General features: G+C 41.6%; 1 protein-coding gene across 1 annotated transcript; it reads left to right on the top strand.

Moving 5' to 3' along the window:
- Window positions 1-911: 911 nt before the first annotated feature.
- Window positions 912-15,142, top strand: SLC40A1 (solute carrier family 40 member 1). Its single transcript, XM_052676471.1, has 8 exons — window positions 912-1,160; window positions 1,297-1,364; window positions 5,122-5,281; window positions 6,087-6,202; window positions 6,531-6,657; window positions 9,612-9,854; window positions 10,336-11,001; window positions 11,952-15,142. Exons 1-8 carry the CDS (start codon window positions 1,118-1,120, stop codon window positions 12,269-12,271), a joined length of 1,743 nt encoding a protein of 580 aa, XP_052532431.1. The 5' UTR covers window positions 912-1,117; the 3' UTR covers window positions 12,272-15,142.
- The last annotated feature ends 4,115 nt before the right edge of the window (window positions 15,143-19,257 follow it).

Raw genomic sequence — 19,257 nt, forward strand, 5'->3', positions numbered from 1 at the left:
GTTTTTATTTGTGTTATTTTTTACCAAGATAATTCCCCTTTATGCAAAGGATAAACTGTGATTCATGCATAGAAAGTCATCTAATTAATACAACGAATACTTTGAACATGGTCACAAGAGTGGCAAAACCAGAACAGACTATTGGTATTATGTAAGGCATTTGGCGGCCTATATAGGAGGGGAAAAGGAGAGAAAAGATTTTACACATGGAGGAAGGAACTTTGCAGTACTACACAGTGAAAAACATATTTCAGCCCTGGCAAGCAGGAGCAGTCACAAAGTTTTCAGGACAGAACAGATACTCAAATATTTTCTGAGGATCCTCATGTTCTGACTATTTGTGACTATTTTCTAAGTCTATGAAGATGCTATTTTTGCTGGTGGAGGGAGGAGAGGAGAGGAGAGGAGAGGAGAGGAGAGGAGAGGAGAGGAGAGGAGAGGAGAGGAGAGGAGAGGAGAGGAGAGGAGAGGGATCTCATGGTAGGAAATAGGCTACTTGATCTAAGCTAGCGTCAAACGAACGGATTCACCATCCTCATTAGAAAAGCAGCTTCTTTCAGTGAAATAGACTTTGTTAGTTTATTTTGCCTTTTGAAAGCAAACAATTGGGAGCGCTGTCATTTACAGGCGTAGCCTTGTGATATTCGGTGCTTCTCTTACAACTTCAGCTTCGTGAAGCGTTCGAATGTTTGATAATCTGCCGTTTTGAAAGATGTCAGGAAAAGGGGACAAAGAAGGAGCGAACCAAGCGACAACGCCGCGAGCCACGGCTGCTGCGGCTGCCCGGCCCGCAGAGGAGCAGTTAGCGGGGCCGCCCCGGGGCGGTGCTGTGCGGAGCGGGGCGGTGCGGAACGGGGCGGTGCTCGCCGCCGCCGCCTACAAAGCGCGGCGCGGCTCCGAGCCCCCAGCCTTTGCGCTTCCGGCAGAGCCGCGTCGAGCCCCCCGGGCCGGCGCTGGGCTTCTCCGCGCCGCAGGGTCCCGCCGGCGGCGGCGCATAAGGCTAGCGCTTTCCGACTTCAGCTACAGTGCTAGCTAAGTCGGGGAAGGCAACACGGAGAAAAGCCGCGCGTCCCCCCTTTTTTCCTCCCGGCGTCGCGCCCCGGCGGAGCGGGCCGGCATGGCGCGGGAAGCCGGGCCGGCAGGCGAGCAGCGGCGCTGCGGTCAGTGCGCGGCGGCGGCCCCGCTCGGCTGCCGGGCGCGGAGGGGCTGAGGGCGGGCGAGGAGCGGCGGGTCCCGAGCGGCGAGGGCGGGGAGCCGCTGCCGGCCGGCCTCAGCCTCTGTCTCTTTCTCGTTTAGGAGCCTTGGTTGGCTATTTCACGTCTGCCAAATTTCTGCTTTACCTTGGACATGCGCTGTCCACTTGGGTAAGTGGGACGCCGGCCTGCCGGAGGTGGGGTGCTGCTGATCCGGCTCTGACTTACCTGCGCGTTTTCGGCACTTAGCGAGAAAGGGTCGCGGAACAGCTCTACGCCTCCGAGACAGAGGATTTGCTACTGCACTTTGTCGTCGCAAGCTTTTGTAGTCCTTATAAGATACGTAGCTGTATGCTCTGCTTCTAGTAGCGCGTAAGAGCAGTACTCACAGTTTTATGAGGGCCCGAAGCGGTATCTGCAGAATTCTTCTTTCTTTTATGCTTTAAATAACTGCAGAACCAGCCACGTTCCTTGTGGTGTAAGTTCAGAGTCTGAGGCATGAGGTATGGTCCAGTGTTGGATGCGAATGGCAGCCCGCTGCACTTGGACTCAGAGGGCTCCTACTGCCTGCACTTATTGATAGGAAACACTTTGTTTAAGTAGCAAACCTGTGGAGTGCCAGTTTGCTCTGTCAAAACGCTCACCTGCTGAAATGCTTTCTTTGTGTACTACAGCAGCTTACTGTGCCAGTTCTTACTAACTTGAGGTTACAGTTCAATAATCTTAAACTACAAATAAAAAATAGAGAATCTGATTCTATATAATAAAATCAAGAATCCACATAACCTTGTAGTATAATCCTAAGTCTGCTTCAGTTGGATTGATTCAAGAAGTGGGCGATTTCCCCTATCATTTCCTGCTCTCTTTCTAGCCCTGGCTGAGGGCTGGATGGTGATATGCTCTCTGCTGCATAGCTGTACTACTGTGTGCCCCGTTGGCAGCACCATGCTTCCACTAGCTCGACAGATCATGATGGTACTTCTGTTAATGGGAGGATTTTTCTGCTCGGAGCAGAATTGGATGCTTTTTAAAATAAGGACAGTATCTTAGCAATTATTAATGCTATTGAAGAAGCAGTGTGACGGTGTTTGATTGGTTTGCTCTTCTGTAGAGTCCAGGGCTGTTATCTGCATCAGCTTGTTGGTAATACCAGCAAGTTGCTTAGCTGGAAGTGCTGGAAGCCTGCTGGGAGCCTGCTCGAGCTGGGCAGTGAGGCTACTCCCAGTGTGCAAGAGATGTGACAGAGGGGAGCTGGGAAGCAGTGGTATGTGTCCTGACAGATGTGGGCAGCAGGGTGGCTGTTCAGCTGGTTAGCAGTGTTAACAGTATATTCCTCATTCCTGTGTATTTTCCTTTGTGCTGAAAACCTTTACTTAAACACCACAACCACGAGGGGGGGGGGGGGGGGGGGGGAAGAGAGAGAGAGAGACCCAAATCAGCCTAAACAACAAAAACATGGCTTGTAGAGCAAGTAAGCACCTTTCTCTTCAGAACTTAAACTACTGTGTATCTTTGTTCTAAACTATGTCCCCAAGTGGAAATGTTGTTTTGCTGTGATTGAGAGAGCTTATTTGGTTTCCTTGTTAATAAGCCATTCCCAAATACAGAGAAGCTGTAAATGATTAAATGTCACCTCTTCAAATTTGAGCAAACCATTGCATATCTTTTTGGCTCTTGTAAGTAAAACGTTTGAATGTGTGCTTGGCTTTGCTGAACTGGTGTCTGAGACCTCCTGCTGCTGCCTTTAGGTACTTAACTCATTCCTGTCTGTTGCTCAGGACTAAAGGAGCAGAATCAAACTGTCTCTGCTGGGTGATGCTGGGCCTCGTGCTTGTCAAGAGTTTTGTGGTGACTCCTCAGCACAGTCCATGGCTCTACTGGCCTCAGGAGCCTTGTCAGCAGGCAGGCGCCTGCTGCTGCTTGTCTTCAGGTCTGGGAGTGTTGCAGACATTCCGTCTGGCTGGATAACAGAATTCTAACAACAGAAGAGCAAGACATGTCTTTGAGAGGCTGGTGAAGCTGAACAGCCATAGTTATATTAGAGTTGAAATATTCACATTATGGGAAGTAGGATTTATTTAAGGTTTTAATAGTTTCTGAAGGCAGTACTTACTGTTGAAATTAAGTTTTAGCTTGCAATTGCAGCCCAGCTTAAAATCGCTGTAACTTGCTAATACTATTCTTCCGCAATGCTGACTTATCTTGCTTGCTCTCTAACCCTTTTAGTTCCTGAAGAAAACTTGTGTTCCCAAGTAGGGATAGTAGGGATATCAGAAGTTTGCACTGTGGCTGGCCTGGCCACATTGCTCTGGGTAAGTGTTGGTTAGGCATGGAGAGAGTTCATAGACTGTAAATGAGTTGTGGTGCAGAACCATGATGTCAATGGGATCGGGGCAATCTTCCTACGAATATGGCATGAAATTGGATTTCTCCTTCTGAGGGCAATGGCTGCTTCCTTTCATGCACTTCAGTGCTTGTTAAGTTACTTTCTCTTCAAAATTCATCAACAGGAACATTTCTGAGTAAAGAAAAAAACAGCAACTTCTGTTATGAAATTTGAATGTAAACGTGTTATTTTGACTCTTTCTTCCAGCTTAAGGAAGAGGTAATCATGCTAATCAAAACTGCATGAAATTTGGTTCTCGTGTAATTGGGGTACAGTTCTTTTTCTGCCTATGGCTAAAGAAATGTGTTTACACAGTTTGAAGAAACCTGTTTCAGATCACTTCATTAACATTACAAGCCAAAGTATTTGCATGTCTCTGTGCTACACTGAAGACTTTAATCAAACTATCTGCAATTATTTTGACCCTTCAAATAGCACATATCTTATATCTCTTTATTGCTGCATTACTTGATAGTTAGATGTGTCAGACTTCTGCTTTGTAGGCGGTTTTCTATTGCATCTTCTTCGCCAACCCTTTAGAATAACCTTTTAGCTTTTTAGTCTGGAAAGAGGAGGCTCAGGGGAGACCTTATTGCCATCTGCAGCAACCTGGAAGGAAGTTGTGGTGAGGTGGGGGTTGGCCTCTGCTCCCAGGTAGCAGCGATAAGACGGCAGGGAATAGTCTCAGGTTGTGCAAGGGAGGTTTGGGTTGGGTTTTAGGAAAAACTGCTTCTTTAAAAGAGAGGTCAGGCACTGGAATAGGCTGTCTGGGGAGGTAATGGAGTCACCGTCTCTGCAGGTGTTTAAGAAACATTTAGATGTTATACGAAGGGACGTGGTTTGGTGGGGAAATATTGGTGGTGGGTGGACAATTGGACTTGATGATCTTAGAGGTCTTCTCTGACCTAAATGATTCTATGACACTACTCGAGGTTCTTACAAATTTATATTATTTGCTATTTCGCATAGCATTGCTTCTTTTAGATAAGCAAAAGTACTGCAGTAGGCCAAACAAGCTCTGGTATTTGATTTCTTAGTAATACGGCAGTGTTGGCCATGGCCTGAAAAACTGAAGTTAACTTTTAGGGATGTTGAGGACAACACTGAACCCTTAATTTGTGACCTGCTTTGACTTGACTTTCTGTTGTTGTTTAAGAAAGCATTGAATGAGTATTATCAAGTATTACCTTGTGTTGATAACCATTGAATCTGTTGGTGATGTGAGCTCTGCTGGAGGCTTTGTGCAAGTTTTGTGTCTAGTTAGGTGTGGCAGGTAGCAGACATAGTTGTGTATTATCAAGAATTCCAAATATATAGAAATTTGAGCTTGTGCTGCATGTGATTAGGACAGATGATCTTACTGATGCTGGGATAAAATCGATGATAACAGATGCATTTATCAAAAAAGCCCATCCCTGTGTGAGTAAGGTACCGGATACTTTTTGTACGGGTGTTTTTCAGGGCATTAATAAAATATTCAACTGGTGTGCTTGACAAGTACGAATATTAATGCTGTGTGTGTACTTTCTGTTACTCTTAAAGGGAGATCGTATGTGGCATTTTGCTGTGTCTGTGTTCCTGGTTGAACTGTATGGAAACAGCTTGCTCCTGACTGCAGTCTATGGACTGGTTGTGGCGGGATCAGTTCTTCTCCTGGGAGCCATTATTGGAGACTGGGTGGACAAGAACTCGAGGCTCAAAGGTTAGATGTCCAAAGAAGGCTATTGACTTAAGGACAGGCTCAATTAGTGTCAAAAGGCAAAGCTGTTAGAGTTAACTTCTGAAGTTAAGTATGAGAACTGGGCTTGCTCAGCTTATTGGGGATAGTGATTGAGAGTGGTAATAATCCATAAAAAGTTTCAGAGACAAGAGGTGGGTGGTTTTGATTGTGGTATTTGCTATTTAGGGAAGCTTGTACAATATGTACAGTTACAGAAATACAGGGGATAGAAGCCATGGGTTAAAGTAAACACTACAGCTTTACAGTCTAGTACTAGCATGGCATGTGTTATGTGCCTTCTATCTAGATAAAAACATCTTCCACTTAATGCAAATGCACAATGTTTTCACTTAGGTGTAAGTATGTTTTTAAACTAGACTAGAGTGCAATGGCAAGTTCTTCATACGTGCTGGCACTTGCCAAGGGTTTACACGATAGAATCACTTCCATGCTACACTGAAGGTAAACTATAGAAGCTTAAGTTAAGCCTTTTATCCCCTTAAAATAGTGTCAGCACCTAAATAGTTGTTTCTTGCTTTGTTTTCTTTTTGGCTGGGAAGGCTTAATTGGATACTGCTTTAGCTGTGAAGTTGCATCAGGCGTAAGCTGATTTTCTAAAACAATTGAAAATTCAAAATCAAGAATGTAATACATTTGTATCTCATATTTGAGTGAGCAGAATAGGAAGCTAGAAATGCCTAAAGAATCTTTAAATGTTTCTTAGAAGTTCTCTAAGTTTAATTTTTTAATGTTAATGATTGTTATTCTCTGTTTTGATTTAAAACAGTGGCCCAGACATCCTTGGTTGTTCAGAATGCATCTGTCATCCTGTGTGGTATTATCCTGATGATTATCTTCTTATTTAAGACACAGCTTCTGACCTTATACCATGGATGGCTTCTTGTGAGTGCTCAAATTTGTTAATAAGGAAATAATGTATGAAGAGCTTTATTGGTGTATGGGAAGACTGACTTTTTATTTTTCTGCTCTGTCTGTTTTGTTCCTGAGAGCTGTAAGTGACAAGTAAAATTTGCAGCTAGTTAAGGAAACAAATGACTGTTTTCTTTTAGAACTATAATGCAGGCTTGATCATGTCTGAAGCCTAACAGTAGAACAGTAAGAGTGGAATATATGATTCAAATGTAAAAGCCTTTTCTGGTTTGACAAGCTAGGAGTGAAGATCCCTTTATCACTTTTCTCACCTTCTGACTTTTCCCCCCCATTTCTCTAGACGATGTGCTATATCCTGGTTATCACGATAGCAAATATTGCTAATTTGGCCAGCACTGCCACAGCGATCACAATTCAGAGGGACTGGATTGTTGTGGTTGCAGGGGAAGACAGAAGCAAACTGGCAGGTGAAATGCATTGCCTTTCTAATACTTTAAATTGTCTTACTTTCCAAGATTGACTTCAGACTCGAATTTTATGGAGGATAGAGCATCTTTGAGTTCCGGTTACTATGAGAAAACAGCAAGTAAAAAAAGGGCAGCCTTTATTTCACCCCCTGCTCTGAACTATTTTTACGGAGAGCAGAAGTTGCTGTTGTGATTACAACAGTTAGGAAGCCCGCAACTTCTTTTGTCCTTGTTTTAGTCCAACTGCAGCTTTGTCAGAGGAAATCTTTCTTGTTGTTGACTAAATAAACATGCACCGCACTCTTAAGTCAAATATCCAGTGTTTAATAGGAAAGCTATTTAACTTTCAGAACTGAAAGCCAAGTGTTGCAATACTTTATTTTTAGGTCCCTGGAATAAACTGTGTTGTGTAACTGGGTTCCTTACATAGGGATCAAAGAGAAAGATATAGGAATGAAGTCCAGAACAGTCAAATACACGGATCAGGAAGCTGCAGATAAGAGTTACTGTGCATACAGCTCCATCTGAAAACTCATGTTTCTCTAGCACTCAGTGTTGAACACCCTAAGAAGACTTCTTCAGTTGTATCTGAATACTCAGTATTCCTTTGATATCTGATACTGGGAGTCTGGACTTCATCCTTTTTTTGGCATTGTAAATATTTTTCCTTTTTTCCCCCCTTTCTTGCACAGTAGTATGGCAGTATTAGGGGAGCAAAAGAGTTCCTCTGCAAATTCTGCTGCAGTTTGATGTTCATTATGCTGTGCTGCTGCTCTGATGAATAACATAAGCCTTTTGTGGTGAACTTGGGTGTGCTCTGAATTTTTCCAATTCAGAGGCAAAAGCCTTCCCAGAGAGAGGAACTGATACTGAAGTGCCAGCGAGGCATGGAGCAGCTTGACCTGCTAAGGCATTTATAGCTCCTTGAGGTAACAAGGGAACTGAAAGTTCCAAGTCTGAGATGCTTCTGGAGCTTGGACGCCTTTGAGCTTGGCAACATTTCAGCTTCTGGATTTTAATTTTGTCGCAAGCTGCCTAAATTCCTCATAAAGAATAAATCTCTGTTATATCTCTAAGGAAGGAATTTTACCTTACCAAAGCATCCAGGAGAGATCAGCCCTTAGGTGCATGAAGTGTATGCTTTGAAATGAAAGGGAGACAGGTTCTCCACTGAAGTCTTATATTGATCTTGCAGTGCCTTCCTAGTTCATGCATTTTGCAGAGCAGCAGTACTGTTAACCTCCTGTGTGTGTGTGAATCACAAACGGAAAAATCTGATCTGTCCTTAGGAGCTTTGAAGTTCCATTGGTTCTCATTAACCTTTCTTCCTGTGTTAATTCTTATTCAGCAAATGACGTCTCCAAACCCTGTATGCCTGCACATGAGATAAGGTACAGGCCACGCCTGCAGAGAACTGCTGCATGGGAGGCACTCCTGCCTCTCTGTCACTTCACAGCTTCAGACAGTTTCATGACCACTACATTCTGTACTGAAGATTCAGGCAGGATGTTACTGGAAATTCTCTTGCAACTCAATTTAAAAAACAATATAAGAAAGCAAAAACTAAGCACCTTGGTTCACCAAATCTGTTTAAAAGCAAGTTTCTCTCAGGCTGGATAGGGTTGTTTTATCTCGAATCATAAGGGATCTTCAAATTACGTTTTGTTGAAATAAATAAGTGCCAGTGTTGACTTTGAAGGTGTTGTTGTTCAACTCTGCACTGTTAGGTTTCCTCAAACAACAGTCCTAGTTAAAAAATTCAGTAAAAGAGGCAAGCATTAATTGCCCCTTGGCTGCCCCTTCTTCTTCTTCCTCATTATTTTTTTCATTCACCCAGGTTACTTTGTAGCTCTCCTGAGTTTGGAAGTACTAACTTTATCCAAATAAAAGAAAGCTTTGTTATTGGAGCTTCTGAAGTCAAATAGTTTGCAAGACTCTAACTTGTTCATCTTACTTAAATATCAGTGAAATTGTTAGTATTGAATGGACTTAGAATTCAATCTTGAATAACCTAGCGGTTTATTTGAATGACAAGGAACAATTCTTGACAGATTTAGTAAAGCAGCTTTGTATTGTTAATTTTATCTTCCCTTCGTAAGCTTTATTTTCATAGTAGGACTCTAAAATCAGTTTATGTACTTCTAAGCAGCCCAAAGCCCTAGCGTGCAAGAAAACATAGAGCCTTAGCAGCTCTTAAGGGCAGAGCAGTGGCACCATTCACTGGAAGTCTGAAGCAACTTAGAGGGTGTGATGGCTGAAGCTGATCTGTGGGCAAATATCTCATCCTTCCCAGCCAAATGTAAGATGTATTCATGCTAAGAACACTCTACTTGTTTTGATCACAGACATCCAAATGTGGAACAGAAGGGAGGGAGGACTTTGCTCAGTAAGTTCTTAATAAGTGTACAGCTGCCATCTAGCAATGTAACTCGATAAGAAAATTGAAAGTCATTTCAAAGGTCTGCTGCTATCATGTTGGGTGCTGCAGTCACCAGTTATTGGAAATAAAAGGAGGGAGACTGTAGTTTCTCAAATTATTTTTTCAGGGATGAATTCTACAGTGTGTGGTTTCTGGAGATGTGTATATTGTGTTTGCGTGCTATAGAGACTCGGGATTTCATAGTGTCACTTGAATGTAAGGCTAGCTGGTGGTCTTGTGAAACGCTCATTCAGCTGCAAGAAAATGCTTCCGCTCTAAACCCAGAATCCTGAACATGGACTTGGGCAAAACTGAAAGCGGAGAGGTCTGGCTCAGGAACACCTCGATTGGTCTCAGTGTTAATTCAGATGCTGGAACACTTGAAAGGAGTCTTTAGCAAATTTCTATTCTCACTGAAATCAACTGAAACCAAGTCAAGGCTTTTTAGCTAGATGTATGTATATGTGTAATTCTCAAATATGTCAGTGAATATTTTGTGATAAATGTTCAGCATCTCATACAATCGTTCTGACAGATATGAATGCCACAATACGAAGAATTGATCAGCTGACCAATATCTTGGCCCCGATGGCAGTTGGTCAGATAATGACATTTGGCTCCCCAATGATTGGCTGTGGATTCATTTCTGGCTGGAACCTGATGTCGATGTGCGTGGAATACCTGCTGCTATGGAAAGTTTATCAGAAAACTCCCACTCTGGCTCTCAAGTGTTCAAAAGTTGAAGAATCAGAACTGAAACAACTGAATGTAAAGAAAGGTATCGAAAGTACAAGTGTAACTGTTCAAATCCACACTCTCTCGCTATGCCATTCAGTGCTATGCTACCTTAACGTGATATTCACTGATGTTTAAGTATTTCCTGCTTTATCTGGTTAGTGCATTTAAGTTTACAGAACTGTATTAAAATACCATCTAATGCTAGCTGAAATGTATGAAGTGAATCCATTCCTTACGGAAACAGCATTCGGTAGCAAGTTTGTTAGTTGAAGCATTCTTCAGTGTGCTTCGTTCTTAGCAGTGTTGCACTGAAGAAGCAGAAATGTAAACTGATGAATAAACTTGGCTTCATCATATAACATGGGTCAGGTTGAAGACCCTCATCTAATAGGGGAACACTGATTACCAAATCTAACTGATGCACCTCTGAAACGGTGAACTTACTGCAAACACTTGTCTTGCAGTTCATACTCTGCAGTTTTGGGCAGGAATGTATCTAACAGTTCCATTTCTGTTTGCAGAGAATGACATGAAACCTGCTGAAGGAGTGCAGTTAATTGCTGAGAAAGATGTAACTGGCTTTGAGCCCCAACAGGAAAAGGAAGTCAGCTGTGCTGCCCGAATTGCTGAACCTTTCATCACATTTCGTGATGGATGGGTCGCATACTACAACCAGCCTGTGTTTCTTGCGGGCATGGGTCTTGCATTTCTGTATATGACTGTTCTGGGCTTTGATTGCATTACTACAGGCTATGCATACACTCAGGGTTTGAGTGGTTCTGTGCTAAGCCTCCTGATGGGTGCCTCAGCAATCACTGGAATCATGGGAACAGTGGCTTTCACCTGGCTTCGTCGCAAATGTGGCCTGATCCGTACAGGCCTTATTTCTGGAATTGCCCAGTTTTCCTGTCTGGTTTTATGTGTCGTCTCTGTATTCATGCCTGGAAGTCCCCTGGATTTGACTGTTTCCCCATTTGCTGACATCAGTGCCAGGCTGTTTGAAAGTGAGCCGTTACCTACTATTGCATCTCCAGGAGGTGAGCCTGAAGTGGCTTCTGCAACTGGAATGCCCAGCTTGTTAAACGGGTCTGCTACTCCTGCTAACACTGACCCAGAGATGAGTCCTGAGCCCGTGCCTTTAATCTCTGTTAGTCTCCTGTTTGCAGGAGTAATTGCTGCTAGAGTTGGTGAGTATTACGTCGCTGTTGACATCTGACATACTGAATGCTTTTAATTTGGAACCTACAAAAGCTGTCAACAGAATGCAAGTCTGAGTTTAGAACTGTAGGCTACAGTGGAAGTTCTGCATTACAAATCTAAGACAAATTCATTATGTTTAGCATGCAAATGAAACTATCTTCTGTTAGTGTTGTTGGTGCAGAGGTTGTAGGCCTACCTTCTTGTGTATCATTCTGCTCTGATGTGAAAAAATGTCACACTTGGAGGTGACTTTTTATTTTTGAAAACTCATCTTCTAGAAGATCATCTTTTCTTCCCAATCAATTGAAATTATTTGTTGATAGGAAACTGATCCAAACATCTGTGCAACCAATACCTTCAATTTTCACGATTTACCAAATTAGTCCACTGAATAAATGGTCTAATCTTTAAACTTTGATCAACAAAAGAGTTCAGAAGAGGAAGCTCTGATTTGAATGATAGCTTTAAAAAAAAAAAAAAATAACATTAATAATTTTTTTTTAAATTAAATTAATTGACGAGTAATCTAGTATTAGTATTGTAGAACCCTGTAAGAATTTCTGTGGCTTTTGGTTAGTTTTGCAGGAGGAAAATACTTGAGTCACGTATAGGAATTGTTTTGCAAGGTAAACTTCCTGTAAAATAGCTATTACTGCTGAGCAAAGCATTGTTGATAGATGTGATGAAGCAAGATGTGACAGGAAGGTTGATGTGTCGAGCTGTTAGTACTAGTTCAGGAGGCGTTACTGAAGGAAAATAAATGGCTCATAGCCGTGCCACTGTGAAATCCATTCTACTCCAAAGGGAGGTTAGTCTGACCTGACTTGTGTATTTTTAGCAGTAGTGATTGTTCCTAAGCATGAATTAGGTTGTATTATTAATGAAAGCTTACCTTGAGAAGCTCTGCTAGATGGATAACTGTGTTTTTCTTCCATAGGCCTTTGGTCCTTTGATTTGACTGTCACACAGTTGCTCCAAGAAAATGTGGCAGAATCTGAAAGAGGCATTATAAACGGTGTCCAAAACTCCATGAATTATCTTCTTGATCTGCTGCACTTCATCATGGTCATCTTGGCCCCCAATCCAGAAGCTTTTGGTTTATTGGTGCTTATTTCTGTGTCTTTTGTTGCGATGGGCCACATAATGTACTTCAGATTTGCTCAGAAAAGCTTGGGAAAACAACTTCTTGCTTGTTGCACTCCTGATCCCGAAGCAGTTTCTGATAGTTCACTGCCTGGTAATACCTCTACTGTCTGAAAGGATCCACTTCTCGTACTAACTTCCCACATTAATATCATGGTTAAGCACACATTGCCTTTTCTGACCATGCCTAAGGTGTTTCTGTAGAGTTGAATGCATAACTTAAACATGCGAGGAAGCCTTCCCAAGAGAACTCGTTGGTCTAAAAGGAGCCTACGCAAGTGTCTTCATTTTTGGCCAGGGAGAACTCCATTGCATCTTGACATCTGGTGTTTCAAAGGAAAGCTGGATGTCATAGGCACTATTTGATTGTGAGATAACACTGAGTCTGTTCTTCTGCCCTGCCCCTCGTGATACCAATTAGCAGTTAAACATAGGTACTTTTCCATGAATTCCACGCTCACTGAGCAAAAAAGACTTTTTAGTTGCTTTACTTAGAAAACCTTGATGTACCATGTCTGTGTTCTGTTCTTCCCCTTTCTGTAAGCATCTCCTGTTCCATATATTGCCCCTCTGCCTTCTCAAAAGGCTTAAAATGTCCTTCTTGGTTTCCTGAACGGATCCATTTGTTCTGATGCTTTCCCAGAACAGATGTCTAGTAACGTATTTCTCGTGGCTTAACTCTACAGAAACACCTGTATAGGTTTGTTTGTTTGTTTGTTTTTTTTGCATGTTTCCTCAAAGTTAGAGTAACTATAGGTACAAGATATTGTATTACAGTGTTGCACTTCATAAAGTAGAACATAACCTCATTTTAGCAGAAGCTACTAATATATTGTAACATTATAAAGCATGGCTTTTTTTTTTTTTCCTTCTAGTTGCGGATGACAGATCTGCTAAGGTTTGATGTAGCAGAGAGTACTAAGGTCAGGAGTACTGGTACAGAAAAGCCGAAGTCTGGGCTAATTTGGCCTTCGCCTCAGAGTACAAGCAGCTTTAGTTTATTTCAAAAGCTATTGTATTCAGAAACCCTATTCAAGTGTTAGGTATTGGAAAATAATGTGTATTCCAGGCAGAAGAGATGGATTGCTTGCATTTATCTGTTTTACATTTATGTGAGCTTTGACTTGTTTTGAACAAACTGGTGAGATGTTGGATTGTGTGGCCCTCTAAAGCAGCATAAGAGAAACAGAGAATGATTCATCCCTCTGATTTAGAAGTTCTGGTGTTAGTTGACCCTACATGTGTACTTACACAGTGCTTTTAGAGTCACTAGCCAGTTGTGCACTTTTGTGAAAACAATTCTAAGCACTTTTTCAGTACAGTTGAACCTTCTAGTGTTCTGAGTTTTCCTATGGTAGGACAGTATGACTCTAAATGTATATCTTTGGGAAATGTTCCTTTGCCAAGTTACAAGAAATATGCAAAACCATGAAGGATATTTTTCACGTGTTGCTGACGCGTCTTCTAGGTGGCATCACTTTTAAGGTTTTTATTTTAGGTACCGTCCTTAACACAGTCACCTGTGTTGCCAAACCTCAACCCTGGGATGTAAGACTGCAAACTCCGTTACCGTTCAAGGCGTTACGTCGGGCTGTATCTGGGCCAGCTCAAAACTTGTAACAATTGCCTAAATGGAAGGTGAAAGAACCTCCAGTGGCTTTTGTCTCACGGTGTTCTGCAAGGGGAATGAAAAGGAATGAATGGGAATCCAATATAAAACCCACTTGTAGCCCTCGGAGTTCTAGAACTGTAAAGTAGTGGATTTTCTCTTCTAATGGACCAAAACCAATCATTACTGATATGTCACTGAAATGTTCTCAGGGATATTTTCACTAGTTTATAATTGTTTATATTTTGACCAAGCTTTTGGATTTTCTTCTAATGTAATAAAGGTAAAATGTGTAAATTAGAAGAGCTTTAAAATTTGTGACTCAATCCTGTATGTAAATTCTTGAGGTAAAAGGGAACTTTGCTGTCAGCAGAGCTTGAGTCAGGAGTAAAATAAAACAAGCTTATCTAGATTTATAGAATACAGATGCCCAAAGAATTAACTTTACAGTGTGTGGTAGAAGAGTAGGGTTGAACCAGTGAGGAATTTCCTAGTAGAAAATGTCTGATTTTCCAAATTTGTTGTCCTGTTTATATAATACAAATTTGGATCAATTTTTAATATTGCTTGAAGTAAACGAAGGTAGCCTGGGTGTCTCTGTACTGTACTTGGAGGAAAATGTAAATGCCAGCATATGTATGGACTAGCTGTCCTGCAGGGAAACCAAGGTGGAAATGCGGTTTCTCGGGGCTGCCCCACAGGAGTACACAGGGAAATTGACCTGGGGGCTTCTTACCTCTTGTCTAAGTGGTGTTTTCGTTTTTAAGATCACTGTGGCCTTACTTCAGTAGAACAGTGGTTTGCTTCACAAGTAGTCCCACCGGGTTTTGTAGCCTGGATCTCAAACCAAAGAAGTAGTATTGGGAGGGGGCTGGTCCTTCATATTTTGTATACATACTGTTCCTAGGATTTGTATGTGCAGGTATATGACTGGAAGGCAAGACAATCTTAAAAGACAGAATAGAAATATGGATGCTAGGTTTTGTGAGTAATGAGTAATGAGGTCCAAATTGGAAATGTAGTATGCTTTGGACCGAATCGGGAATGAGATGTTGAAGAAACGAATGCTGCTTGGGCACAACAATCTGTATGTCTTAAAAATGTACACAGACACCTGTACTGATTAGTGCTTTGAAGCAATGTGGAGCCTGAAGTCTTACTTAGCAAGACTTTCATCAAGTAAGCATTTTTGGCCTTGTATTTATTTATTTTTTTTAAATTTGTCCAATTTGGATGAAAACTGCCCTTAAAATGTACACACTAAAAATCAATATTTCCAAAATAGCCTATTTTGTTATAGAACCTTATGCTGGACATAGTATTGATTTATGTATTAATCTTGTTAAAGCTAATGAATAAATTTGCATTAAAGAATATTTGTCCTGTATGATTCAGTTTGTGTTCATCTCCGTGTGCTACATCTACTGCTCTTCCCATAGATGAAGGTTTTCCATAAGGATGGGATGGAAATACCAACAAATAGCACTGAGGAGGAAAGAAACAGCAAGTTTTGCTTTTAATCTTGGAAAAATACTTCAGCTGGGTATTTTGTGCAGTACTTGTGCTTGCCACATACGGTGTATGATTGCTTGTAGTCAGCCGTGGGATGGATACTGCACTTGTTTAATAGGATTTTCCTGAACCAATTCCATTTTACCCGGCAGAGTTGTCTAGAAAGATATCTTTGTTTGTCCTCAGTTATGTTATTCCACCGGGAAAATTAGAGTTATTAGTTATTTAGTATTAGAATACTTAGTTACTCCTATGTGGAAATCAGAACGTAGGGGATTAAAACTACAGGCTTTGCAAATATCAGCCTTGGTAGTGGTAGGCTAAGTGACGTGTCACTTGGTAGTAGGAGCTGCAAAATGTCAGTGCTCAAGTTGAAATACTAACTTCCATTTCAAGGATTGCTCATCTTCGCTGCCACTGAGAAACCTGGGGAAGTGTTACAATACTCTGTAGTACTCTGTTGCAGGAGTACCCCTGCAGGTATGACACGAGAATTCTAATGGCATTGTTTAATATATTTTGTGGATTAATAACATCTTGGCTGAAAAGAGCCCTTGATTTTTCATCTGATGGTGTCAGTGCTTTTCGTGATTTAGATGTTCGCTTTGGAAAAAACGGAGTTTTCCAACGCTGTGTGGAAATGAGTGCTCAGCAGCCAAAGGTAGGATGATTGAAGATGAGTGCTGCTCCACTTGTTTGTATGCTGCTTTCCTCACTAGGTGGTGGAGCTGCAAGCCATGCCCATGGAAGGCCAAGTATATTGCATACTGCATACTTCATTATTTTGCCTTGGAATATTTAATTGGTTTTATTTTTAAAATAGTTTTTTCAAACCTAGCACTGATGTTTCAGAGACTGAAAATTAAACCTTAGTACAAAATGACAATCAGAGTGAATTCCATCCCTGCAGTTTAAATGAGCTAACTCACTTGCTTAAATTGGCCAAGTGTTCATTTCCTGTTGTTCTCGAAGACCACATATTTTCATGTAGTGTTATTCTTTCAGAGCCCTGCTTTGCTAGTGTTGCAATGTGCAGTTTTTAAACTTGGTCTGCAAAAGATCACAATTTGCAGTTAAATCTTCCTAAAGAAACCAAGCGATTTGTAACAGAAATGCACAGCCAATTTCAGTTCATTTCCAATAGCTTGTACTGCTGTTCAGCATTAAAAACTAGCAGGTATTACTGAGTCAGTGCCAGCGGCTCATCGCAAGTCTGAAACAGAACAAGATTACAGGAAAACCTGAAGCACTTGAAAGTAAAGACTGTTATTTCTTCTGAGGAAAAATGCAACTAATGGATTGAAACAGACATAACTTTTCTGAAACTGGTTCTGTGGACATGATACTGTTTTTCTATCTGCTTTCAAGTCAACCGCTTTTCACGTCCTGCAGCACCTGTATTTGCCATCCATACATTTCTCTGGCACATAATCCTGGAAAATCTAGTGGTTCATTAGTACTCTCTTACCCCCTGTATTCATATTCTTTTTCTTCTGTGCTGGTGCTGTGGTAAGCACTGTAGGTTTAAGTAAGAGGATTTTGCTCCCAGAGTAAGGCTCTGCCTCGAGCTTCTGCTTTAAATTTTGTAATGCTGAGGAGCAGAAAAAACTGGACAAAGATGTTTGCTTAAAGACTTGCAAAGTGTGTGGACAAAGTGCAAACTATTCAGTAATGCTTTTTCAAATACTTTGGCTCGTCCTGTCCTTGTGTGGGTCAATATTTCTTTCTAGTTAAACTTTTATTGCGTTTGGTCATAAGCATGCAACCACGTGCCTTCCACTCTTATTCTGGGTAGAGAGTGATGGAGCAATCTGTTTTCACGCAGAGTTTGAGTTCTTACTCCTTTGTAAATGTTCAGAAAATTACTTGACTTACATTTAGATAATCAATTTTACTCCTTGGGCAGATAAGGGAAGGGGAATGTACAGTAGATGTTGGTAGGGCTTCTGCAGAAAACTATGCATCACTCCTTCAGACAAAATAAGCAATCTCTCCAAATAACAACGAAATGCTTTTTAAAGATGCATGGTTTGGTTCAGAAAACACAGCAAGCTGTTGGTCCACAGTACAATTTATAGCATATCAGCATCCCCATGAGACCACGCCAGAGCCTGGTCTCTGGAAATGAGTTTTCCTTGAGCAGTCAAACTAACAAAGCATGGCTTTCTATGTCTGCTTGTCCTAGGCAGTAGCTGTAGCTGTTAGCCCGTGTTGTGCAATCCCTGCTCTTCCCCCAGCTCTCACGGTGCTCCCCTGGGCCCCGTGCTATCAGCAGGGCCAAGCAGGGCACACACTCATCCTCATTTGGGAGCGTTGTGCCTGCAACGGACACACAAGTGCTTGTGGGCTGATTAGCCAGCAGCCAACACAAACAGGGCAGAGTCCTGTGCTTGTGCCTCTCTGGGAAGGGAAATGTCCCATACCCACTCCCTCCTCAGCCACTGATTCTCACAAAACTGCTAACGGGTTTGGATATCTTTCATCCCACGTAATTGAAATTATCCAATTGGTCCAAGAGATGTTTGTTAGGAAGTGGTAGAGGAGTGTGACTGTGTAAGTCCCACATCCTTAGAAAATGTTTAAAAACATAATATGCTTTTAATGGGCTGTGTGATATGGCTTTAATTAAGCTGTTGTCAACAGCACATCCTAACAATTGGATAAAATGAACTGAAAGAGAACTACGATGAAATCAGTGCAGGCAAGTGCAAAACACTACAGTTAGGCTGGAATAACAGACTGCTCAAATACTGGACAGAGAACACCTGTCTGTTTTTGTAGAAATGAATTGCATGTTTATGGCAACGAGGCTAAATGTAAGTCAGCTCCATAACATGAAAAGAGCAGTGAGAACAGATGCATTTTATTTGTGAAGTGAACCATAGAGGCTCTTTGGATCTGAAAGACTGGAGTACAGCAGCCTGTTTTTCCTTCATTTCTTTATTAGCAGCAGTGCTAACTGAGGAGGAACCAGGGGAATGCAAAAGTTGCAGTTAGAGCTCTACAAAGCAAGATGGGAGTGAAATAATTGTGGTCATTTAAATACTGAGAGGTGATGTGTTTAACAATATCTGAGTATGTAAAGGGGAATGGGAAGAATATGTAATTTTGCTTGAGAAGATAGACATTAACAAGACAGCTCACACTGTGCTTACAACTCTGGGAGCTGTGTTCTTTTTTTACCGACTATCTTTCAGGTGCATGTACTGTTTTTCCAGCTCAGCTCTTCTCCCATTACACATAATGTATGTGTAACAGTTGGTTCACTTCAGTATTTCCATTGGAGCACAGCTGAGATAGTAGACAAGCGCACACAGACTTCTGTCACCAAGCAATTGCCAGTTAATTGCCCTCCTTCAGACCTCTTCAGTGGATAGCTCACCCATCAAAAGGTGTATCTTTTCATTTAATGACTGAATGTTGGCTTTCTGTTTATGAGCAATCTCTGAATTCAGTGTCACGAGCTGCTCTGCAGGGTTGTTAAAATCTTCAGGCAGCTTCTATGAGAATTAAAGCGTTTTTGGTGGATGCTCAGTCAAAGCTCCACGCCGGTTGCCACAGTCAGCTCTCACAGAACAGCAATTCAGCAGGTCTGTCAAGTGGTCCTGCTGAATTCAGAAGGCAGAATTCTGAAACGCCTTACTGAAAGAACAAAATGCTAAGCATGAAAATCCTCTTTATGCTTAGAAAGTAACACGGCCTCAACGCCTTTTCATCTAAGGATCCCTTTAAATAGGACACTTAAAGCAAGGAAAACATACATTCCTTATGTTAGCACTTTTAATACAGTTCAACTATTTCAGATATTTTATCTTGAACAAAGGAATCAAAACAATGCCTCTTTATTAATGTTCATATTATTTCAGCAGATAATTCTGAAATGTTCAACTATAATTATTCAGCGTGACAATTAGGAGTATTAGATTTTCCCTCACATTATTTTGGTACAATAGTGCAAACAAGCCTATTTTATTAAGCA

The sequence above is a fragment of the Tympanuchus pallidicinctus genome, unplaced genomic scaffold (assembly GCF_026119805.1).
Source record: "Tympanuchus pallidicinctus isolate F22 unplaced genomic scaffold, pur_lepc_1.0 scaffold15, whole genome shotgun sequence".
NCBI lineage: Eukaryota > Metazoa > Chordata > Aves > Galliformes > Phasianidae > Tympanuchus > Tympanuchus pallidicinctus.